This window comes from Cynocephalus volans, chromosome 1 (genome assembly GCF_027409185.1).
Source record: "Cynocephalus volans isolate mCynVol1 chromosome 1, mCynVol1.pri, whole genome shotgun sequence".
NCBI classification, from domain to species: Eukaryota; Metazoa; Chordata; class Mammalia; order Dermoptera; family Cynocephalidae; genus Cynocephalus; species Cynocephalus volans.
Genome location: NC_084460.1, coordinates 17,805,957 through 17,831,076, shown reverse-complemented (window position 1 = coordinate 17,831,076; position 25,120 = coordinate 17,805,957). Strand labels below are relative to the sequence as shown.

The window sequence follows — 25,120 nt, the reverse complement described above, 5'->3', positions numbered from 1 at the left end:
GTCAGATACTCTGTTGCACACATTCATGATTCTGGTGATACTGCTAGTGAAACTGCCCTTTCCCGTTTCATTCAAAGGACTTCCAGGTAAGTGTCAAAGGTCTCTGTGAAACATAATTTACTAGAAGCAACTACAAAATAATATTTTGCCATTGAACGATAATAAAAACAACAAGTAATTTGCCAATGTGGGCTTTTTCTTGCCAGAGCTCTATAAGAACAAGTTTCCCATTGCTGGAACATACTGGATTGTTGACCAGATTAAGTGGAACATACCTGAAGATTGCAAGCCTGCTATTTCTCTTGGATTTGACTCTTCTGTGGACTTGCAAGTGCCAGACTATCTGGCTCAGAAATGACATCCTTATTAGGTATTTGGAAAATAGGGCTGCTTTTGATTCTGTGCCACCCCAAATGTATGAGTCCAACTAGAGGAACCATAACAACTAGAACTTTGTAGTCTCTCCAGAAGTTCTGAAAGCTCATAGTTCTTCAGCATCAGGGCACCTAGGAAAAGGTTACAGTTAAAGGAGGAAAAAAAAAAAACAACCCAAACATAAACTCCCTCAAATTACACCTATAAACCACTACACGTAGTATATTGTACTCTAATAAAAGCTGACAAACATTTTTAGTTATAACATATTCCAATGATAATTACAAAAAAGAGATATGTTAAAGACACAAAAGGATAGCAGCAAGTGAGGCTTGGGAAACTTGTAAAGCAATACTCAACTTGTAGCCAATAATTGTAAATAAGCAACTTTACCTGCTGGGAAAGCTATATAAACCTTTGGAAACATACATGAAGTGTTCTTTATATATGTGTATCAATTTTACTAGCTCTGAGCCACAATTAAGTTAGAGATTTTTTTAAAAATTACATTTACTCACAATTTTAAAAGAAGAATCAAATGGTAATCTTTAAATATGCAGTAAGAATTTTGGTTCTGCATTCTGACAGGATGTAGTGATGGTGTTTCAACTGAGATTAACAGACAAGAATAAATTTCAATTGTAGCAAAAGACTTTCGGCTTGGATGCTATGAATTAGAATGAATGCCATTTCTACATTTATGTGCTGAACCACTGCATTTTAGAGTGTTTGCCCTGAATCACCAGTAACTCTACCCTTCAGGGTTACTGAAGGAATTGGGGCTAGAAAGTTGCCTGGAGTTATAAAGCTAGTTAGGGTTGAAATTGATTTTCTCCTGTCTTTGATTTGGAAAGTGTAGAGTGGGGCCCAGAAAGGCTGTGTTCTGATGCTCTGTTGGGATTGAGAAATCAAGTCTGGACAATCTCTAAAGACTCCTCATACATTTATATTTAAGGGACACTCATTAGGCTTTAGTGATGAGCTTATAGACTTCTGATGATACGAACAGTCACGCTTTCCAAGTTCCTTTCTGAGCACAGGATAGTAAGGACATGTTAAGAATTTGGTTTGATTGTATCTGTATGAGTTTCAGTACATGAAATCTCCTAAATTATTGTAATTTTGTCTAAAAGCCACAGAAAAATGTCTGAACAGAATTTCTACTTATTCCCTCCCTTTTAAGTCAAGATTAAAATACAGTAGTAATGAGCTAAATAGCCTGAACTATCTCTGTTCTGTGTGTGTGTGTGTGTGTATGTGTGTGTGTGTGTGTGTGTGTGTGTGTGTGTGTAATAAACAGAAGGCTTCAAGTCTTATATCTATGTACATACATTATTCCCATTAGAAACCATTTCTCCTCAAGTTCTAAGTTCACATTTCATAAGGACTTTGCTGCTAAACTTAAATTAGTATATGAAGAAAACAGGACCTACTTTGTAACTGAAAGTATTTTATGACCTTTTCCTTTTTTAAAGTGTTCTAGTATCCTATACATTTTTTGCAACCTTCAGAAACTATACTTTTTTTGATATGCTTATATTCTATTTTTAGAGAAAATCAATCACAAGTAACTGTATCGTGATTAAATTTCATTGTGAAGCCCAGTGTGCAAAAGCTTTTAGAGCCTATGAGATTTGACTACAATAAAATAATTGGGGAAGGCACTGGGTGATTTGGAGTAATGAGGGAAGAACTCTAGTAAGGGTTAGTTCCTAGAGGGAAGGATGGACAGAGGCTGTGTTGACTGACATGTGGCATTTGTGTTCACAAAACACCTTGAAGTAAAAGGTCTAGAAGATATTGTCACTCATATTCAATCTCCCCGATACTTAAGTTGACTTTAGCACCTCTTCCTCTGTCACTCTCAACATGAGGTTATCATGTCACACGACTTTTAACAGTTGACATCTCTGCTACTCACTGTTTACTTCTCCATGATCACTAACATAACTCAGCAATTGTTGGCTTTTTCCTAAACCATAAACTTTTAGAAAAAACAGCTTACAGGAGAGACTAGTTTGAATCTACAGCCATATCACTCTGAACACGCATGATCTCATCTAATCTTGGAAGTGAAGCAGGGTTGGGCTTTGTTAGTACTTGGGTGGGAGAAAAGATACTAGTTTGGATAAAAGAATAATAAAATTGGAATTAATACCTCACTAACTAAAATTCAGAACAAATTAAACTACAGTCTGTAACAGCAATGTTTGGGAAAGTGTTGTATTGTTCTCTCCATGTAGATCACAGGATGTACTGTGAACTTTCCTTGAGATTAGTGAAAATGGGGTCTCAGATTGGGATCAAGTTAGTTCCCCACACTTAATGAATCTTTGGGTCATCTGTGAGTTAAAGAAAAAGAGGTGTTCCCTTTAATGTATATTGCGTTTAACAGTCTGTTACTATTCTTTCTAATAGGATTACTTAAAGATCCACACACATCTTTTTCTAGATTTAGGTTTAATTAAACCTGGGACTTAGTATCTATTTTGGCTGAAAACTCATTATTTGCCAAACATAACTGAGGCCCAGTACAATACTTCCTGATTAGTAAATGATGTGGACTGACTTAATGATTAATTGCTTTAATGTTACTAAACACCTACATGTCCTCATTTCCTCAAATTCTCCATATCTCACATAATGATTTAGCTAACGGGGGGAGAGAGAGCAGGTAACTATTTTGCAACAGATTATTCTGTTGTCCTTTGAGAGGCTCGGAAAATGATTAGGATCATGATGGTAGGGCTTTTTACTTTATTCTCATAAAAATGAGTATCACACTACATACATAATAATCCATCTCCACACAGCAAAATGGAACTACCACTGTTTAAAAATGGCACTGGTGTATAAATTTAACCTACCTTGTTACTTTCACTTATAGCTTCCCAGTATATTCTACTCCTGTATAATCAACTTCCCAGGACCAAACACATTAGACTTTACTAAATAAGGCTCACTGCTAGTATTAAGAAAATATCAGTACAGTTTTCAAATTTCATATTTGATATGGTAGTTAGTGAGGTAATGTGTTACTTATTTTGTTCATATCCTCTTGATACAATCAGACATATTTGGGGGATACAATTTTGATTTAATGCTTCTCCCCAATTCTTCTGTGGATTTTTTTCAAAATGAAAATTCTTTACTCCCCTTTTCTAAAAAGGCTTACTTTTTGAAGTTAGAAATATAGAGATAAGGAAAAGAAAGCTAGAATCCTATTGGTTTTAACAAAAATGTGATCATAATACACATGTTGTTTTGCAATCTTTCCTCCTCTCAAGAATATAAACCTTCATTATCATTCTTAGTAGCTGTATAGCATTTGACCGTACGGAGATATCCCAATTTGGCCAATCTCCATTTGATAGAAATTTGAGATTTTTTAAAATGCTTTATTGCCAAATATTCTATAGTGATATTCTTGTATATACTCCAGAGTCCATGCTTATATGCTATATGCTGCGTCTCAGTATAATACAAAGAATTGACAGATTTCTTAACAATTAACTTAATGTTCAAATGAACTTGACTAGAAGGTTTTTAAAACCCTGACTTTCAGGGCTGGCCCGTGGCTCACTCGGGAGAGTACGGTGCTGATAACACCAAGGCCACGGGTTCGGATCCCTATATAGGAATGGCTGGTTAGCTCACTGTTGAGCATGGTGCTAACAACACCAAGCCAAGGGTTGAGATCCCCTTACCGGTCATCTTAAAAAAAACAAAAAACCCCAAAAAACCCTGACTTTCACAAAGTCTCATGGTGCTCAGCAGCAGGGAGACAGAGAGATCTAATTTGGGAAATGGAAACTTAAAACTAAATGCAGTTTACCATAAGATGGTCCTTCCCTCAAAATACTTGACAAGTCATTCCAAATGGTATAAAACCATCTTATGGACACCAGAGATTCCTGAGTCTGAAACAAAAATTTCTCAAGAAAATGCTCAAAATAATCAATTTCCTGAGCAACAATAACGGTTGCTGTTCATGCATTGATCGTTTCAACTTTGGAATAAAGCACCAACAGAAAAGACAGAAAATGACTTTTTCCTCCTTTAGTGTACTTGTCACCGCCCTTTTATTTATTGTTCATGAATATTCATGAGATACAAAGCTGACTGTCACCCCTCTTGCCCATGATGAGGGCCAGTTTCATACTGGTAGCATACCCATTACCACAAATTGCATTTGTACTCCCTGTCCACCACCCAATCATCCCCAACCTCTCTCTCCCTCCTCCTTCCCCCCCCACTCCACTTTGTGGCCCAAGGAATGTTCTCTCTCTCTGCAAGTCCAAGTACTACTGTGGTCTTTCTATCCTTCCTTCTTTCACTCTTAGTTCCCACATATGAGTGAGCACATGTGGTATTTATCCCTCTGTGCTTTGCTTGTTTCACTCAATGTAAGTTTCTCCAGGCTCCTCCATGTTGTTGCAAATGGGAGTATTTCATTCTTTTTTTATGCACTGCCCTTTTTTTTTTGGTGTTTGGCCACATGGGGATCTGAACTCTTGACCTTGGTGTTATAACACCAGGCTCTAACCAACTGAGCTAAGTGGCCAGCCTTGCCCTTTTCTTATCTTTCCTGAATCTTCTTTAGACACACTCCTAAGAAAAGATTCCTTTAGAAAGATGGGAGAAATGAAGAGATATGAAATGAGATTAGTAAATTTTAGGTCAAGTAAAATAGAGAGTAAATAATTGTGGTTTTAGTCACTGAAATGCCTTTTGTTACATTTAGAAAAAGTTTTAGAGGCAGTCTTAACACAGATTATGTTTTCTTATATATTTCACTCAAAAATATATATCTTGCATTACCCAAAAGGTTTCATATTTTTCATATTGTTTTATTTTCATAACAACTTTGTGAGACCATTTTATAAATGAGGAAGCACTAAATGATTGGTTCTAAGATTGCATTACAAATACTGTAATCATTTTGGGTAGCTATAAAGGCCAAGAAAGGAAAACACAGATACATACGTCATACCACAAATATTGTTTAAATTTAAAGCACTACTGTTCCTAGAACAGCAACTTTCCCTCCATACAATTTGCATTACAAAGATTACTATCTCTACCATTTCCACCATTAAGGCCTCTGACAGCCTTTCTGAAATTTGTTACATTCCAAGCTAAATGAAGGTTTCTTGGTGATGGAACTGGACAGAATGGTGAAGGGCAAAAAGACTATTAAGCTTCCTATAAAATCCCAAACAGCTATCAGATTACTTTCTTTATGTAACACAGTGTCAACTGAAACCATCAAGTTTTGCCATTGCCCACTACAAAATTAGGCTTACAAGAACCTGGACGCAGAGAATATTTTATAAAGGATTCTCATTTTCCCTACTGGGCTTGCTGGGTGCCATCTGCTGGTCTTTTGGAAACAGAGGAAGAGAGATTCTTTTTTAAGTCTTCACTGCTGCGCTGCTTAAAATACTTGAAAAAACAGTAATTTTTCAAAAACTTACACTGAATGCAATTTAATTATGAAGAGAACATTAAACAGAATGCTAAACAATTAACCCAGCTTTTGTCATGATAATATTTGACCAAGTTTACTTGAGTTGATAATGCCTTTTCTTTCACAATGTTGGCTTTAGGTTATTTGTGAATTCTTCATTCCTGAATTCCAGTTACTACCATTAAAAATAGTTCTTTTCATCCTCAAGTTTTAACATGGCAATTCAAATTTTGGCATTATTTGTGTACGCATTAGAAACGACCTCATATTGTCTTTGTGCCTATCCAACTGACTGGCATGGTAAAGAGAACAACAGTTTCCCCCCCTTTTTTTTCTTTTCTAAGTATATCACTTAAAGTAATGCCAATGTAGCTGGACTTTCCAGTCTTGTAAAAAATACACCAAAAACATTACTGTCAACTACTGATGAACCAATGGATCAAACGTGAATTCTTAAGTTTCCATTCTGCAAAATCTTGCCACCTTCCCCACCCCGTCATTCAGGGTCAGCTTGACTTACACCCATGAGTCAGGCTGCTGACAGCACAGCCAAGTTGGGAGTGGATGTGTAGTCACAGAGTACAATGAAGGTCAAAACAGTTATGTATAAGTATTTTATGGTCTTTGCTATTCCCCCTTGCCATTACTGTGAATTCAATGCATTTATAAATCAAAATATATAATATACTGAAAGCATCACAAATCTTAAGTGGGAGCTTCACTTATTGCAGGCAGTCCAAAACATGAAGTGAGTGACTGATTAGCAACTAATAAGTGACAACCCGTCTACCGGCAGGATGTGGCTTATCAGAAAGGCTGCAGTAGTTTATGGAGTTGCCTGAGAATCCTTCCATGCCTTTTCTCTGTATTTACACCCTGGCTGCCATTTGATGCTGAGGTTGGTGGGGGAGAAGGGAGTGGGTATCAAGCACATAGCCAGATTTTTCCAGATTAAATGTCTAGTTGATTGGGCCCTTAGTGCTATAGCAATGACTTTATATGCTCCTGGTCTGTTCTGAATCCCTAAAGAAACAACTGCTATCCTTCATCATTTTTGAGATTTTTATTTTGCTCTCCACCTTCATTTCTGCAGATAGCCACAGTGTCCTCTGGCCAATATGTTATCAGGTATTAACCCTCAACTTCCTGTCCCCACATGTAAACACCTATTCACCTCAGCTCTCATCTTACCCTCCTACTCCGCTGTCTCAGAGCAACAACTGGTACTCCAGTCACCTATGCTCCAGTCCCACTTTCTACTTTGCCGTCAGGGTTCTAACTCCATTATTCCTTTCTTTTATCTTCAACCTCCCACTGAAAGGGTCTTCCTCCTTTGCATAACTGTAAGCATTTTTCCCCATTGAAAAGAACGAAAAACTAATCCCCTAAGGCAACTGCCTTTACCAGTCTCCCTACCAGGTACTACACAATCTCATTCCTTTCAAATAATGCATCTTTTTCTAGACTCACTTCCCATTCCATCTTCAAATGCAAGTAATCTGCTTTTGTTCCATTCTTCATGGAAACTGCTGTAACTATGAAGATCACCAATCCTTCCCTTTACTTCATCTCTGTGAAGCATTTTGACGTGCTCTTGAAAATCTTTAAGTACTAGGGATTCTATACGGTTCCTTCTCGGTCTCCTCTAATGTCCCCTTGGTTTCTACCCACCTTTTCATCCCTGTCCAAGATCTGTCCTTGGTTCTCTTCTCGCTGTGTTCTTGGGTGGTCTCATTCATACCTAAATCTTCCATTAACAATGTATCCACTAATGGCTCTCGCATGATCTTCATGTCCAGCTTAGACATGCACATCCAACTTGCTATTGTTCATCTTTAAGTCCCCACAAACAGTCTAAACTCATCTCATATAAAAACAAAGCCTTCCTAAACTGCTGTTCTACCTGGATTTCCTGTTTGTTTAAAACAAACAAAAACAAAAAAAGCATTATCTACTAAGCCACTCAACTGGACATAGTGGACTCTGCCCTTTTCTTCACACTCCTCAAGGCAGTTGCCATGTCCTGCCATTCAACTTGACCTTTTCCTTTATATAACTTCTCCTCATGGCCACAGTCTAGACCCTCATGACTCCTCACATGATTTCCTTGCTTCTAATCCAGGGGTTATCAAAATGTGGTGCCCTCAAGAGCAGCATTAGCATCACCTGGGAACTTACTAGAAATGCAAATTCTTAGGCTGGCCCGACCTATTGAACCAGAAACTTTATGGTGGGGTCCAGTAATCTGCGTTTTAATTTATTCTCTAGGTAATTCTGAAGCTAAAGTTGAAGAACCACTGTTCCAGTCTACTCCCCACTAACTCATTCTCTACCCTCCTAACGGCCATTTTGCAATTAAACAAATCTGGTCTTGTTTCTGCTTTGCTTAGAAGCCTTTAAGAGATACTTTTGATTAGAGAGTAAAATCTAAGTTTCTTAGTACAGCACAAAAAACCCACCAGCGGGCTGGCCCCGTGGCTCACTCGGGTGAGTGCAGTGCTGTTAATGCCGAGGCCACGGGTTCGGATCCTATAATAGGGACGGCCAGTGCGCTCACTGGCTGAGCGTGGTGCGGATGACACCAAGCTGAGGGTTGCGATCTCCCTACCGGTCAAAATAAATAAATAAATAAATAAATAAATAAATAAACCCACTAGGACCTAGTTGCTGCCCACCAGTTTTCAGGAAGTAAAGCAAAGTAAATCATTGTTTGCACTGTCATGTAGTGATCAAGGGGATGAGCTGTGGAATCACATAGCTTGGGCTTTACAACTGTCTGTGTGGCCCTAGATGAGTCACTATGCCTCAGTTCCATCAACCGTAAAATGAGAATAATGAGTTACATATCATAAACTTCTTGTGCAGTTAGCACAATACCTGGCACTTAGACTGGTCTCGGTGATTGTTAGCTATTATTATTATTATTATTTTGATTATTTCAAAAGGAAAAAAATTTATTGGAGTTAACTTGAAATGTAGCAAGAACACAAGAGTCCTAGAATGAATGCACCGTCAGACTAAGGGACGTGGTTCCCATAGAGGCCCCACTTCTCCGGGCAGTTTCAGTTGGTTAGATATGAATAAAAACGCCCAGATTCTCAAGAAAGAGATTCTGAAGTCTCTGGGGCTTACTTTGATTAGGACAGGGTGAAGCTGTAACCAGATTCTCTGATGTTATAGGACAGATAATATTAAGTTCCTAAAGGAGAGCTAACTAAAGGAAATAAGAAAAAAAACAAGACACAGAGCAAAGCAGCAAAGACAAGATGAATAATTTCATGTTTGTTTCTCTTACAACAGCTGGAGTTGCCAAGTGATTAAATGTGAGAGTCCTAGTATGAGTGGGACTTGGTCCGCATTTTCAGAAATGTTGTAGGTCATTTACTAGCAAACGCTTTGAATAATAATGGGAGTCAAATTCTAACCTCCATCACAAATTAGTTATGATCTTGGGCAAATTACTTCTCTCCTACCTCAATTTCATAATCTGTAATACAAGGCCACATTATGAAAGTTACTATATATATTCACAGCTTAGAACAGTGCCTAGTATGTGGGAAGGGTTCAATGCATGGTTGCTATTATTACTATTACTGAAAGTATATTATCTATACTACAAATCGTGTTTAAAAACAGGCACCTCTGGAGACTCCCATTTAATCTAAGCAATTATATACTTTATCATCGTCTCATATTTTGATTAACATTTGGTTATAACTTATTAAACTAGGAAATACTATAAAGACATTCAAATACAGTCATGTCTCCTATGTTCACATCATTTAGGGCTTAGCACTTTTCACTTCAAATATGTGTGAGATTAATTTTATTCAAACGCTCACTTAGTGTCTATAGGTGCTAGCAAGACTGTTGGGCTCACGGGGAACTATCAAGATGAATAAGGCATGATTCTTGTCCTCAAGGAGAACACAGGCTTGAGAAGAGAGACACTCCTAATAAAACATGATTAAATACTGTATAAGAACAACAGCAGCAAAATACCATACAGATAAAAGTCTTTACCAAGTTGACTCATTTTTCAAAACCACACTTCTCGTTTCCTCCTCCTTCTCTGAATTAGTCTCAATCTATTTTTACTTGCTCCATTTCTAATTACAATAGAGGGTAAATATCTGTAAAAACTAGTAACTGCCACCCACTGTAAGAGAAGGTAGCAGCCACTTGTTTTGTTTCTCTGCTATACTCCCAGTGCATAGCAGGAAGCAGAGAATCTTCTTCCCTTTATCCCACGCAAGGTGGCTTGCTCTTGCGCTTCAGCTTAATTCAGATGTCACCTACTGAAAGAGAACGTTTCTCTAAAGACCCAATCTAAAGTTTCTTCCCTCTCCCTCCCCTATTATGCTTTAGCATAGCTCTATTTTCTCCAATGCCCTACCTTTGTGGTGAATGCTGGGATGTGCCATTGTGATCCCCCTTGAGGATGAAAGCCTTATTTCCCCAGCTCCTGGAGTGCTGAGACAGCCTTTCCAGGATTGACTAGGCTGAAGAGGGTTGAAGTTATGCTCTCTCCAGGACACTGAGGCAACCAATGACTAATCAGTGCAGAAGTATGAAGACCTGGGCCTTTCCCTCCAATTTGGGATAACTGTGAAGCGTTCCCGTGGGGCTGGTGGCCTTCTTCGGGACTGCACAGAAGCTCAACTTTTTCTATCCACCCAATCCTGCTTCTTTTCTGCCTTGGTGATGATCGCAAAAGTCCTTCCTAAAAAAATGTCCTGCCCACAAACCTCAAAGTCTGCTTCCCAGGAAATCCAACCTAGGACAATCTGGAAACAACTTGTTCATTTATTAGTGCACTTGTTTATTGTTGCTCCCCCCATCACCAGGATATTAAACTCCACTTGGCCAGGGGCCATGCCTACCACAGTCAATGCTGTATCGCCTAACTCAGCAGTGTCACAAACACACACGTATATATTTGTTAATGGATAAACTGACGATGTTAATGAGTGAATGAAACTGCCATATGGAGAGGCTCTGAAACAACGTGGCTTTGGGCGTGGTTCCATTTAGGAGGATGTACCTGATCTCAGGTCTTCCCTACAACGTCGAGAGCCCTGTGAGTCCTGTTCCTGCTTTCACAGTTGGCATGACCATGCTGTCCAACGGTTCTGACGTCCAGTTCCCCGTCAGAGGGTGGCCGCCACCTCCCAACAGCCTCGGGTACACTGTGCACCCTCCCAGATGGACACAGGCCAAAGTTGCCATCCCAGTGAAACAGAAGTGACTGAAGGTTAGAAGGCCGGTGCAATAGGTGTTTTCACTGGAACACCTTTTCCATCTACTTCTCGGGGTGGCCGTGCAGGTGGGAATGAGGGCTCTACCCACGATATTGGATACTCGCCAGCCACCTTCGTTCCGTCGGCAATTATTTCCTGCCTACAGCTATTTTAAAGGCAGCCTCCCAAGGAGCCAGCCTTCTCCTTGTCCCCGCCCCCAAATATCCTCCAGTGCGGACACTGACGACCTTTGGGAGGAGGAGGCACCTACGAGCCCACTCCTCTGTCTTCGGCCGGGTAGAAAGCTGACGTTTCCACCTGAGGGTCCAGCACTCTCACCTGCCCACCAGCCGCTGCACCTCCCAGGCGGCCGCCGCCAGCAGGCCGCAAAGAACGAACCCCACGCCGCCGCCGAAGATCCCAGCAACCTCCGCCCCGCACGGGGAGACGTAGCGTGCGCAGCTCCGCGGCTGGCGCCGAACCCGCTCCACTTCCGCCTTTCCGGGTTTTAGGTGAGATTCTAGCCAATGAAAGCGTCACTGGGACAAGGGGCGGAGTTTACTGGGCGTCGATCTCAGCAAATTGTTGAAACTGAAAATTTTAAATAACACATCAATTTAAATAAGGTATCAAAGGGCACAGCATCTGCCTTTCGGTGCGCACTTAAAAGGTATTTAATGAATAAATGAAAAATGAGTCTATCGTTCTCGGCTCTGCGTCCTCCCGGGCTTGTCCAATCACAGAGCGCTGACTGCATTGCTCAGCGCCAATACCCCGTCTCTCTGTACGGCTGCACTGAAAACCAGGAGAAAAGGATTCGACCTCCGTAACTTCCCTGGATCGGATTGAAGAGCGAGCATGCGCAGTGAGAGCTAGTCGCCCTCAACCTGGAAGCTTCTGCCCTCAGTTCGTTGTACAGAGGGCTTTTGGGACGCCGGAAGTCCTCTAACTTGCTGCCCTTCACAAATTGGATAATTTCCGCGTTATCTCCCTTCTCTTTTTGTTTCGAGGGCAAAACTTTTACTCTCCTGTGCCATTCAAAAGAATTATGGAGAAAGTTATGTTTAAACATGGCTATTTTAACTTACGTTTTCCGGCATTGTGAAAGCCACCTTTATTTTCCATCCTGTCTTTCCCATAATCTGCATCGAAAATAACGCCCATCCTTAAGCTTCTGTCAATAAAACATACTACAGAAAAGTTGTGTTTTATTTTTCATTCTCTTGGTGACCTCAGCTATCTAGCCCCGGCTAACCGTGGTTCGTTATCTGCCAATCATATTCATTGTGTTCCCAGCCTTTAAATAGCCAGCGTCTGCCGCCATTTTTGTTTTGGGCCCCGTGAAAACTGCGATAATGAGTGGAACCCATTTTTCTTTTGGGCAGATTGCTCGTGCTATTGGGGCTTCATCTCATGTTTCGCTGCCATGTTAAATTCTGGCAGTGGCTTCAAGCCGATAACGAAGCTGCCCAGATCATCTTGTGTTTGGGCGGTGGCTGCGTTCCCAAGCCTGCGCGCGGGGAGACCCTGGGAAAAGGGAAGTAAGAACGAAACAAGAATCCCCAAAGCTTCAGAAGGTTGGCCGCAGAGCCTGCTGCTTCTTTAGTGTGAGTTTCCATAGCTAGGTACTACCCCATCAGTGACCCCGGACAGTAACAAAACATATAAAAGCCCGAACCCAAACCTCGCCACCATCATAGGTAAGAACATGGAACTTCTAACAGCCTAAAATGTTCATTCACTTGACCTGTTTGCCCATCTCTTCTCCCCCTTTGTTTTTTTGCTTGGATTTTTGAGTGTTTTCGAATCCTCCCCGTGCTCCCACCTCTCTTCATTGTTGACAAAGAGCTAAAAAATTATTAAACATCAGGGTGCAGGAAGCATGGGTTTTAACGTGGACTCATGTCTCTTTCGCTTGAACTAGGAATGAATTGTGTTGATACTTATTTCTTGGAACCTAGACATAATTTTATTTGTACATCAATTGGCTAATGTTACAACCAATCTTCAAGTTATCTACGGTTTTGTTGCTCCCTTACTAGCAGCATCAGCATCACCTGGCAGCTTGTTAGAAAGCAATCTCAAGCCCCACCCCCATTCTAAAGAATCAGAATCTTTAGAATCAGTATCCTACAGTTTAAGGAGCATTGATTCAGGGCATGGGCTAAAGATACAGCCTGTCTTTTTTTCATCCTGTGCTTCTTAACCAGATTCACAATGTATTATCAGTTTATTACGTGTTTCAAATGCAGTAGATATTTGGCATATTTTTCTGTGCTTTTAATACATTGACTTGAGGTCATGATGCTAATTTAGCATTCCAAAAAGTAGACGAGATTTTTTTCAGTCCAGTATTCATTCATGTAACTTTTGTTATAACAACATCCAAAATTTAGAGGTTTTTTTTTTTTTTTTTTTTTTTTTTTTTTTTTTTTTTTTTTTTTAAGTCTTAACATCCAAGTCACCACTGGTTTGGATTTTAAAAAAATGTTATTTACTTTTACTATGCTTCTTCCTCATATTCTGCGTGCATACTTTTAATTTTCTAAAAGTTGAACTCAGAAGTCCGCATGTGGACAACAGTTCAGTATTGACTTGGAAAAACCTTGGGCCTTGGTTTACCAATGCCTTTTTGTGACATCTTGCTTTCTTCCATGTGTTCCTTTAATAAGTTTAAAGGAGGGGTGCTCAACCTTGGCTGCACATGAAAATCACCTGGGGAGCTTTTATTTATTATTCTTTTGGCTGACAGGTACAGGGATCTGAACCCTTGACCAGCACCAGGGAGCTTTTAAAACAGACCCCAGACCATTACTGGCAGAAGTAGAGACTCTCTGGATGAAATTAAGGAGACATTAAACTATATGACAGAACAGCAAGTGACTTTTACGTTTCATGTTGCTGTATATTTTTCTCTCCCTTATCGTTTTACTTAAAATAATTAGGATTTCAAGGGCAATGAAGAGAATTGAATTGGAAATGTGGTGAACCAGCTTCCCTGTTAACTGATCAGCTTGCCATTTGTTTGTTCTGTGTCCTAAGCTAGTTGTCCAGCCTTTCTGTCTCTCCTTCCTCCATCTATTCATTGGGAGAAGAATGAAGGTCAATGTGGTCTTTTATTTAGGCTCATGTGAATGTTGGAAATTGTAATGAATATGTGTGTTCTATGAATGTGTGATAGAAAAGTATTATATAAGCGTCATATTCGATGCCTGTGATTTTCACATTCTGTGTCCTGTACTGTGAGTGGAAGTAGAGCATGGTGGGTAAGGAAATGAACTCTGGAGCCAGACTCCTGAGGTTCAAATCCTACCTCCTCTACTTAGCAGCTGTGTGACCTGACCTTGAACAGATTACTTAACTTTTCGGTGCTTTAGTTTCCTCATCTGTAAAGTAGTATTAATGTGAAGGTTAGATAAATTAATAGAAGAAAAGTGCTTAAAACAGTGCATGGCACATAGGCACAGAGATGAGGGTACTTCAAAAAGTTCATGGAAAAGTATAATTAAAAGATATGAGGGCTGGCCGGTTAGGTTAGTTGGTTGGAGTGTGGTGTTATAGCACCACGATCAAAGGTTCAGATCCCCATACAGTCTAGATACCAAAATAATACAAATAAAAAATGTAATACGAATCTTTCCATGGACTTTTTGAAGTACCCTTGTATGTAAATATTAATTAACTTATTTTTTATGATAGGTAAATCTTTGGGTTATTAAGGTTTTGTTTATACATGCAAATTACCAGGGGAAAGGTATTGCAGTTCTATGACTTTGAAGGATGTGCACCTGTTTGGAAAAGATAGCAGTCTAAACACAACATACCAGGTCAGAAAGATGCTTTTTTTTTTTTAAAGATCTTTTTTTAAAAACGGCTTTGTTGAGACATAACTGTCATACAGTATACTGCACATGTTTAAAGTATACAATTTGATATGTTTTACATGTATACACCAGTGAAACCATCACTACAATCGTGATAATGAACATATCCATTACCCCCAAAAGTTTTCTCTTCCTCCTTGGTAATCCTTGCAGCCACTCTCTTCCAGGCAGCCACTGATCCATCATTATAGATAACTTTGCGTTTTGTATGTTTTTATCTAAATGGAATCTTACAGTACATGCTTTTGGGGAGGGGGTCTGACTTCTTTCACTCATAATTATTATTATTTTTTATTTTTTTGACCGGTAAGGGGATCGCAACCCTCCGCATGGTGTGGTCTGCACCATGCTCAGCCAGTGAGCACAGCGGCCATCCCTATATAGGATCCGAACCTGCGGCCTTGGCGCTACCAGCACCACACTCTCCCGAGTGAGCCACGGGCCGGCCCTCACTCATGATTATTTTGAGAGCCATCTTTGTTGTTGCAAGTATCAATAATTCATTCCTTTTTAATTGCTGAGTAGTATTCTGTTGTGTTGATATACAGTAATTTTTTCTATCTTCAGCAGTTGATGGGCATTTGGGTTGTTTTTATTTTCACAGTGCTCATTCTCACTTTACTTCATTCTTCCCCAGCTTATTTGAACTGATAAAAAAAAAATTATTTGGTGGCCAAACGTTCTGCATAAAGTGAAACCAAGAGATGAAACTGGTAGACAGGTTTATGCTGGGACTTCACCTTTGCCATTGTGTGGTTTATGCATTAGTGTTTTATGAATGAAACATATTATGACCATTATAAAATGCAAAATGCATGCATTGACTTGTAAGTGGATTGTTATCTCTTAATGTTTACATGTCTAATCATTTTAACCTGCCTTAAATCTATAAAGTCTGCTCCTTGTATATTACTTTTTAGAGACTGAGAATAATAATTCATGCACATTAAGAAACCTACTCACTAGGCAGCGAAGTAGAGACCTATAAAGCCACTCCTAAAATGTCATCAGACTGTCTTTTGTCAGTTGGAGAGTATCATTTATATTTTGAGTTGACATCAGTACATTTGTAAAGTCTTGTTGCTTCTATTATAGAAAAGTAGTGCCTTGTGTTTATTATGTTATTGACATTTTGTGCTTTAATAAATCAGAGCTGGTTTAAAATTAGATTTGACTTATGTTAATCATAGAATAAATTACAGAATATGGCTGTTACAGTATCTTGGACATAAAGGTTCATTTGTATCACTGTTTTGATTTGTTCACTAGTTAGAAATGATTGGGGTTTTTTTACAATTAAAACAATTTTTAATTTACATACAGTAGAATTCGCTCTTGGCGTACAGTTTCATGTTTTGACCAATGCATTGAGTTGTGTAACCACCGTTGAAATCAGGATACAGAATAGTCTCATCACACCTCCAAATTCCCTACTGCTACCCCTTTGTAGTAAAGGTGCTCTACCCTTAGCAACCGATGATCTATTCTTCATTGCTATAGTTTTTGCAATGAAAAGAGTAGATTTTGAGACAATTGCATTAATGATTATTAAAACATTTTTTTAATTGAAACATAATTGATTGTACATATTTGTGGGGTACATAATTGTCAGTAGTTGTTTGTGTACAGTATGATGATGATCAGATCGGGAAAATTAGCATTTTCATCATTATAAAACGTAATCATTCTTTGTGACCCTTAAGCAATTTCTCACTATCCTCACTCCCCCTCTTCCACCTATAGTGACTGCATTTCTGTTCTCTACTTCTGAAAGTTCAGTGTGTTATTGTGATTGTTCTTTCCTTCCTTTCTTCCTTCCTTCCTTTCTTGCTCCCACTTATGAGTGAGGATGTGGTATTTCTCTTTTTGTGCCTGTCTTAATTCACTTGACATGGTTTTCTCCAAGCTCATGGATGTTGCTGCAAATGGCAGAATTTTATTCTTTTTTGTGGCTCAGTGGTTTTCCATTGTGTGTATATAACACATTTTCCTTATCCAGTCATCCGTTGATGGACATTTAGGTTGGTTCCGTCTCTTGACTGTTGTAAGTGAAGTTTCGATAAACATGGGAGTGCAGGTATCCCTTTGACATGATGATTTCCATTCCTTTGGGTATATACCCAGCAGTAAGATTGCTGGATCATGGTAATTCTGTCTGTAGTTGTTTGTGAAACCCCCATACTGATCAAAACTTTTTTGTATGGTGAAGGTGATTGGGAAACATTAGTCATCAGAGTGAGTTTCGGTTACAAAGTAGATATGATCACTGTGCTTATGTTGATTCTGTTTAACAGACCAGAGCACCTTGTGTGTATCAGGCACTGGGCCAAGTAAATTACCCATCTGATCTTGTGTAATCCTCAGAGGATCCATGAGGTAGAAACTTGTTATTATCCCATTTTGTGGATAAGAAAACCAGAGACTGAGAGGAATAGCCTGAGGAGCTGAATAGCCTGTCTCAGGTTACTTGAAGAGGCAGATTTTAAAGGGTGTGTTTTACCAGAACCAGAGGACATGACTGAACTGCATGTGGGTGTCTATGTCTGTTTCTGACAAGGTATTAAATAAAAATTAGATGTTGCCTATTAGTGAAGCACCCATGCAGGGCCTTGTGGGCTGTGGGCACAGCAGGAGGGGAGGCCTGGATCATGGGTCACCTGACTGAGTTGAGCGTTTAGAGTGACTGAAAGGTAGAACTGTCCATGGAATTCAGTATTTGCCTTATACTTAATGACAAAGAACAGAAAAGAAAGAAAAGTCTTAATTTTCTTGTTACTTGTATTACCCTCTTTTCATTGTCGGAACTTTTTTGTTGCTTTGTTTTGCTTTTTTTTTACAAGCAGACTGGCATTCAAAATTACCACATGAATAATAGGAAGAGCTGATTCATTTTTACTGAAGTTGCCTTTTCACACTTTATCTAAGTTGTCAACAGTCTTTGCTCATTTGTCATTTTTCCTTGGTCCTTTGTTAAAGTTTAGGATTCCTTCCTTGATACTGGTTTTTTTGGTGATAAAATGAATGTGTGTGAGAGGGAAGCAGCAGTGAAATGATTTCTCATCCTTGAATTACAGTTCTAACTTCAGAAGTTCTAGGGCCTTTTATGTTTTCTGTTTTGGCTCCCATAGTTAATGAAAGTTTTTTAAGATGATAGAAACATAATTTTCTAGATAAAATTTGAAATCTGGGGATTAGAAGCCTAAAGTCAATTCTGGTCTTTTAAGTCGGAGTAGTTGCCTTCGCTTGTGACACAAGCCAGGACATTAAAAGGAAGACAAATGTGGATTTCAGAGTGCATTAGATTTTCCCACAGAATAATCTAGAAGGTCACTGACTTGCTTTATTAGAGTTTATCTCTGCTTTGTATTTAAATGACAGGACAATTATGTGATATTGTTTAATCTACTTCCATTCCCTCCCAAAATGAATTTTCTTATGATCTTAGGATCTTTCCCTCCCCCCTAAAGACACATATGCATACGTATTTTTGGTGAGGTCATAAAAACTATCAAAGTGAAAGAATGAAAGAATGCCTGTTTTCAGGCCAGAGAAAGTGGGCTCAAGAATGCAAAATAGAGGATGAGACATTATTTGTAAGATTTATAATACACTTTAAATTCTCAGCATGCTTTGTGAATTATTTGCCTTCAGATATTTGGAAAATTGATCTTTCTGGAGATTGCCCTGAACTTCTTAAAAATAGGCAAGAAAATAAAAATGCCACTGAATTTAGACTTGAACTGGCAGCTCTGGTAGGAAAGGCCTTTAAAATTTATGATTTAAACCCTAGGCACTGAGCTTGCTGCTCCTTCCTGAAAGCAACTTTGAGGGCCTAGGAAAGTAAATTTTTAAGATGCATAGTTGGGGAGGGGGGGAGGGAGGGAGGGAGGGAGGGAGGGTGGGAGGGTGGGTGGGTGGGTGGGTGGGTGTGTGTGTGTGTGTGTGTGTGTGTCTTTAGAAAAGCCTCAGGATGTTCCCAGATTTGAAATTTAATACAGAGGAATTTGAAATTTAATACAGAGGATACAGAGGCTAGTAAAACCTTTCTATTCAAATGAATGTTTAGAATGGCAGTATTTTAAAGACAAAAACAAAATAAATAGTGCACCAAAAAATCTCATCTTTGTGGCCCAAACTTCATACCCATGAGCTGTTGCCTATTTTTTTTAATGTGAAACACTGGGATCGTCTGTATATGTGTTTATATGAATTATAATTCTTTACTTTGTCTGTATGATATATATGAATTAAGTGTTATTTATTTATTGAAACAGGTCTAGAGTGCTTTGACCTCTTTCTAGGAAGGCTTAATGTGGAATTTGGGATTTGAGTACAGTAAAAATGCATTAGATAAATGATAGAGTGTAAATCTAAAAAACGTAATAAGTTAACACAATTTGTAGCCACTGGTTTAGAAGCATGAATAGACTCAAGTCAGCAAACTTTTGATGCATACCTGTGCCATGCCCCAAGTATTAAAGAAGATAGGAGTGGACCCTGCCCTCAGGAAGCTTACAGTTAGGCAGAGGAGAGAGACTGAGGACCAGAGTTGGGTGTAATTCAGTGAGCTAAATGTGAAAGAGGAAGTGATACAGACGTGGCCCTGAGAGGGAATGAGTCACCCTGACGATTCATAGAGGTCTTCAAGGAACAGGTGGCATCCGAGTTGGGTTTCAGAGGATAACTAGCCTCAGGATAGAGGACATTCCACAGCACAGCATGCGTGGATGAAAGCAAGGAGAGCTGGAGCTGCATGTTCGAGGACATGAGCCTGGAGTTGGTTATGTGGCCTGGACTGTGACATGGAGGTGTGGGCAAGGTCCCCAACAAAGGGCCTGTGATGCTGTGGTAAATCTCAGTGAAGAGTTTTGAATAGGAGACTCCTGCTCAGATTCCTCTAGTGATGGTTTCTGGGGTGGAAAAGTGCGAGGATGGAAATAGGAGGTGCTTTAAGAGGTTATGGCTGTGGGGGACTGTATTATTCCATTTCTTTACTTTCTTTTTTTTTTTAAATTTTATTTTGTCAATATACATTGTGGCTGATTATTGTTGCCCATCACCAAAACCTCCCTCCCTCCTCCCTCCCCCGCTCCCCGCCACCAATGTCCCCTCTGTTTGCTTGTCGTATCAACTTTAAGTAATTGTGGTTGTTATATCTTCTCCCCGCCCCCGGTTTTTTGTGTGTGTGTGTGTGTGTGTGTGTGAATTTATATATTAATTTTTAGCTCCCACCAATAAGTGAGAACATGTGGTATTTCTCTTTCTGTGCCTGACTTGTTTCACTTAATATAATTCTCTCAAGGTCCATCCATTTTGATGCAAATGGCAGTATTTCATTCGTTTTTATAGCTGAGTAGTATTCCATTATGTAGATATACCACATTTTCTGTATCCACTCATCTGATGATGGACATTTGGGCTGGTTCCAACTCTTGGCTATTATAAAGAGTGCTGCGATGAACATTGGGGAACAGGTATACCTTCGACTTGATGATTTCCATTCCTCTGGGTATATTCCCAGCAGTGGGATAGCTGGGTCGTATGGTAGATCTATCTGCAATTGTTTGAGGAACCTCCATACCATTTTCCATAGAGGCTGCACCATTTTGCAGTCCCACCAACAATGTATGAGAGTTCCTTTTTCTCCGCAACCTCACCAGCATTTATCGTTCATAGTCTTTTGATTTTAGCCATCCTAACTGGGGTTAGATGGTATCTCAGTGTGGTTTTGATTTGCATTTCCCGGATGCTGAGTGATGTTGAGCATTTTTTCATATGTCTGTTGGCCATTTGTATATCTTCCTTAGAGAAATGCCTACTTAGCTCTTTTGCCCATTTTTTAATTGGGTGGCTTGTTTTTTTCTTGTAAAGTTGTTTGAGTTCCTTATATATTCTGGATATTACTCCTTTGTCAGTATTATTCCATTTCTGTTGCTTATAACAGAATACCTGAAACTGGGTAATTTATAAAAAAATAAAGTTTATTCCTTAAAGTTTTGGAGGCTGGAAAGTCCAAAGCACAGGAATCACATCTGGTGAGGGCCTTCTTGGTGGGTGGTGACTCTCCACAGTGATTCAGGGTATCACATGGCATGTGACCTGAGCAAGAGAGAGCTAAGCTTCTCACTCACTCTCCTTATAAAGCCATCATAACCACACCCATGACCACCCATTAAAATCATCAATGGGTTAATCCATTCATGAGGGTACAGTCCTCATAATCTACTCATCTCTTTAATTACCATAACAGAATTTCCCACCCTCTTAACACTGTTATGGTGGGATTAAGTTTCCAATACATGAACCTTTGGGGGACACATTTGACCCATAGCAGGGACCCTCATGATAACCCTCTCTGTAGGATCTGGGACCTCCTGACATCACCATATATCTTAGTCTGTTTGGGCTGCATAACAAAATACCTTTTAGATTAGATAATTTATGAACAATAGAAGTTTATTGCTCATGGTTCTGAAGGCTGGAAAGTTCAAGATCAAGGCACCAGCAGATTTGGTGTCTGCTGAGAACTTGCTCTCTGCTTCACAGATGGCACCTTCTTGCTGTGTCCTCATGTGGTGGGAGGGGGCAAGGGAGCTCTCCTGAGCCTCTTCTATAAAGGCACTGATCCCATTTGTGAGGGTGTAGCCCTGATGACTTTCCACTTCCCAAAGGCCCCACCTCTTAATACTATCACTTTGGGTATTAGGTTCCAACATATGAATTTGGGGGGGGGGGGCCAACATTCAGACTGCAGCACCATGCAAGCATTTGTCCTTCTTGTGGGAGGCAGATGGGACCATCCGTAACTGTCATCTGTTCTGTCACAGATGATGGGCTGTGTGCCAGCAGTAAGGGAAGAAAGCATGTGCTATACACATTTCCTGGTAAGTGGTTCTTAGACACTTCAGAGATGTTTAGACATCACACTTCAGGTTTTATAAAAGAACAGTTGGGGACATGCTTCTCACGTTTCCAGAAGAGGTAAGAGCTTTGTGATTGGATATTGCACAGTGGTTGTCAAGGCATTAGTAATAGAAGGGATCAGGAGGCTCTCCCCCTCCATCAGATACTGCCTTACCAGACCTGCAGAGACTTGGCTGGGAGATAAGAGCACCTTACTGGTCACCAGTTTTGCCCATTTTTCTACTGGGTTGTTTTATTTTGTACACTCATCCTTTGCTGGTTATGTGTCTTGCACATATCTTCTTCCAGTTTATGACTCCCTTCCCCTTATTTCTTTATGGTATATTTTGGTGAACAGAAGTTTTAATTAAAAATATTTTTTTTTTATTTTGAAATAATTAGATACACAGGAAGTTGCAAAAAATGTACCGGAAGGTCTTGTGTACCTATCCCTCAATTTCTTCCAGTAGTAACATCTTGAATAACTATAGTACAAATATGTAAGCCAGAAAATTGACATTAGTTCAATCCACAGAGTTTATTAGATTTAACCATATGTCCATTTGTTTAGTTTTGTGTGATTTTATCACATGTGTATATTCATAGAACCAACACTGCAGTCGACATATACAGCTGTTCCATCCTCTTGCTACTTCTTTATAGCCACACCCCCCTCCCCCATTTGTAACCCCTAGCATCCACTAATCTTTTCTTCACTTCTATATTTTATTTCATGAATGTTACATAAATGGAATCATACAACATGTAACCTTTTGAGATTGCCTTTTTTTCACTCAGCATAATTCCTTTAAGATCCATTCAAGGTGTTGTGTGTATCAACCGTTTATTCCTTTTTATTGCTGAGTAATATCCCATAGTACAGATGTACCACAGTTTGTTTAACCATTCACCCATTGAAGAACATCTGAGTTATTTCCAGTTTTTGGCTATTAAAAATAAAGTTCTTGGGCTGGCTGGTTAGCTCAGTTAGTTAGAGCATGGTGCTGATAACACCAAGGCCTAGGGTTTCACTCCTGTACCTGCCAACCGCGCACACACACACACACACACACACACACACACACACACACACACACACACACACACACACACAAATAAAATTGCTATGAACAGTTGTGTACAGGTTTTTACATGAGCATAAATTTTCATTTCTCTGGGATAAATTCTCAGGAGTGTAATTTTGGGGCTGTAGGGTAAATGCATGTTTTGTTTTATAAGAAACTGCCAAACTCTTTTCTAGAGTGGCTGTACCACTTTTACAGTCCCACCAGCAATATGTGAGAGAGCCACTTTCTCTGCATTCTCACTAGTATTTGGTGCTCATAATTTTTTATTTCCATTCTGGTATGTGTGTAGTGATAACTCATTATGGTTTTATTTTGTGCAACATGGCTAATCATGTTGAATATCTTTTCATATGCTTATTTGCCATGTGTATATCCTCTTTGGTGAATTAATCTGTTTATGTCTTTTGCCCATTTTCTGATTTGATTGTTTGTTTTTTTACTGTTGAGTTGTGAAAATTCTTTATATATTCTGGATATAAATCCTTAGTTGTATATGTGGATTGCAAACGTTTTCTCCCAGTTTGTAGAGAAATTTTAATTTTAATATGGCCAAATCTACCATTCCTTTTCTTTATGGTTTGCACTTTTTGCATCCAGTTAGAAAACTCCTTCCTTATTGAGTTCATAAAAATACAGGTTGAACATCCGTAATAAAAATAAATAAATAAATAGATAGATAATCTGAAATTCAAAATGCCCCCAAATCCGAAACTTTCGGAGCCCTAACACGACACTCAAAGGAAGCACTCATTGAAACGTTTTAGGTTTTGGATTTTCGGATAAGGGATACTCAAATTGTACTGTTGAAAAGGTTTTAGTTTTCCACATTTGAATTTTTAACTCATGTAATTGATTTTTTTGTTATGTGTAATAGCCCAATTTCATTTTTTTTTTCCAAATGGAAATAAGCAGTTGTTCAACCACAGTTTATTGAATGAATGGTCCCTTCATTTCCCACTAATTTGCAGTGCTGCTCCTATCATAGATCATTTCCATAAATGGATGGGTTTATTTCTGGTCTGTGTACTCTGTTCCTTTGGCCTGTTTATCTACCCCTTTGCCAGTACATTAGTTTATTTCCCATGGCATTGTGGTAGTTTTGCTATATCTGGTAAGACAAACCCCCTCCTTTGTTTTTGTTTTTTTCCTCCTCTGGAAATGTCTTAGTCCTTTTTTCTCCTCCTCATATTCCCTATTCAAGGTTGTGGGTGGAACTGCATTGTTAGTAGATCAATTTGAGGATGTCTTGCATGTATCTTGTTCACTTTGTTCCTACATGTTTTTTATTTGTGGAATGCTAGTTTAAATTATATTTTAAATTCTACATTTTCTACCTAAAAAAATTACTTTTAATAGTTCATCATTAAGCATGTTCGCTACATTTTTTGTGGATGCTTTTTTTAGATTAAGAAATTCCTTTCTGTTCATAGATTTCTAATGTTTTTTCTTAATATTTTTCTGCCTCTATTAAAATCATCATGAGACTTTTTTCTGCTTCAGTGTTTTTTTTTTTTTTTTTTTTTTTTTTTGTCTTTTTCATGACCGGTACTCAGCCAGTGAGTGCACCGGCCATTCTTATATAAGATCTGAACCCGTGGCGGGAGCGTCGCCGCGCTCCCAGCGCCGCACTCTCCCGAGTGCGCCATGGGCTCGGCCCTCTGCTTCAGTTTTTTAATGTGGTGATTTTTCTAGTGTGAAATCAATTTTGCCTTCCTCAGATGCCTCACTTGGTTCTGATGTTTGTTTGTTTTTTAAAGTAGGTTGCTAGATTCAAATTAATTATATTTGTTTAGGATTCTTACTTCTTTGACCATGTATAGAATTGACTGGTTTTCCTCTTATACTGCCTTTGTCTGGATTTGCTATCAGGGCTCCGTAAAATGAGTTTTGGGGTGATTTCCCTCTTAATCTCTTCTCTGGAAGAACTTGTATACTGACATTATTTGTTCCTTGAATTACTGTTGGATTTTGGATCGTAGAGGTTTGGAAATGGAATAGACTTCAGAGGTCAACCTGTCCAACCTCACTGTTTTGTTGAGGCAGGAAGAATTAAATGCTGAGGCTCAAATCCAGGGGACAGTTTCCACTGTACCATGACTTAGCGGTTCTACCATTATAGAAACCTTAATCCTGAAGTAAAGGTAGTAGTAATTTTATTAT

The 25,120-nt window shown here is 39.2% G+C and overlaps 3 protein-coding genes across 3 annotated transcripts in view; 1 reads left to right on the top strand and 2 right to left on the bottom strand.

Moving 5' to 3' along the window:
• Positions 1–12,217, bottom strand: part of MKKS (MKKS centrosomal shuttling protein) — a 29,361-nt gene extending 17,144 nt beyond the window's left edge. The window contains exon 1 of the mRNA XM_063112766.1: positions 12,174–12,217. Within this exon, the coding sequence (XP_062968836.1) occupies positions 12,174–12,210 (37 nt within the window). The 5' untranslated portion in view covers positions 12,211–12,217. The remainder of the gene's footprint in view (positions 1–12,173) is intronic.
• On the bottom strand, positions 294–11,510 carry LOC134389253 (uncharacterized). The gene is made up of 2 exons (XM_063112777.1): positions 11,425–11,510; positions 294–506 (listed from the first exon to the last, which is right to left on the bottom strand). Exon 2 carries the CDS (start codon positions 483–485, stop codon positions 294–296), a length of 192 nt encoding a protein of 63 aa, XP_062968847.1. The 5' UTR covers positions 486–506; positions 11,425–11,510.
• Positions 12,218–12,638: 421 nt separating the features above from the next.
• Positions 12,639–25,120, top strand: part of SLX4IP (SLX4 interacting protein) — a 187,159-nt gene continuing 174,677 nt past the window's right edge. The window contains exon 1 of the mRNA XM_063078482.1: positions 12,639–12,785. The gene's annotated coding sequence lies outside the window, so the exon portion shown is untranslated. The remainder of the gene's footprint in view (positions 12,786–25,120) is intronic.

What these genes read in the sequence shown, in the direction of transcription:
- LOC134389253 (XM_063112777.1), bottom strand. Translation starts at nt 485, where the DNA reads ATGAGCTTTCAGAACTTCTGGAGAGACTACAAAGTTCTAGTTGTTATG.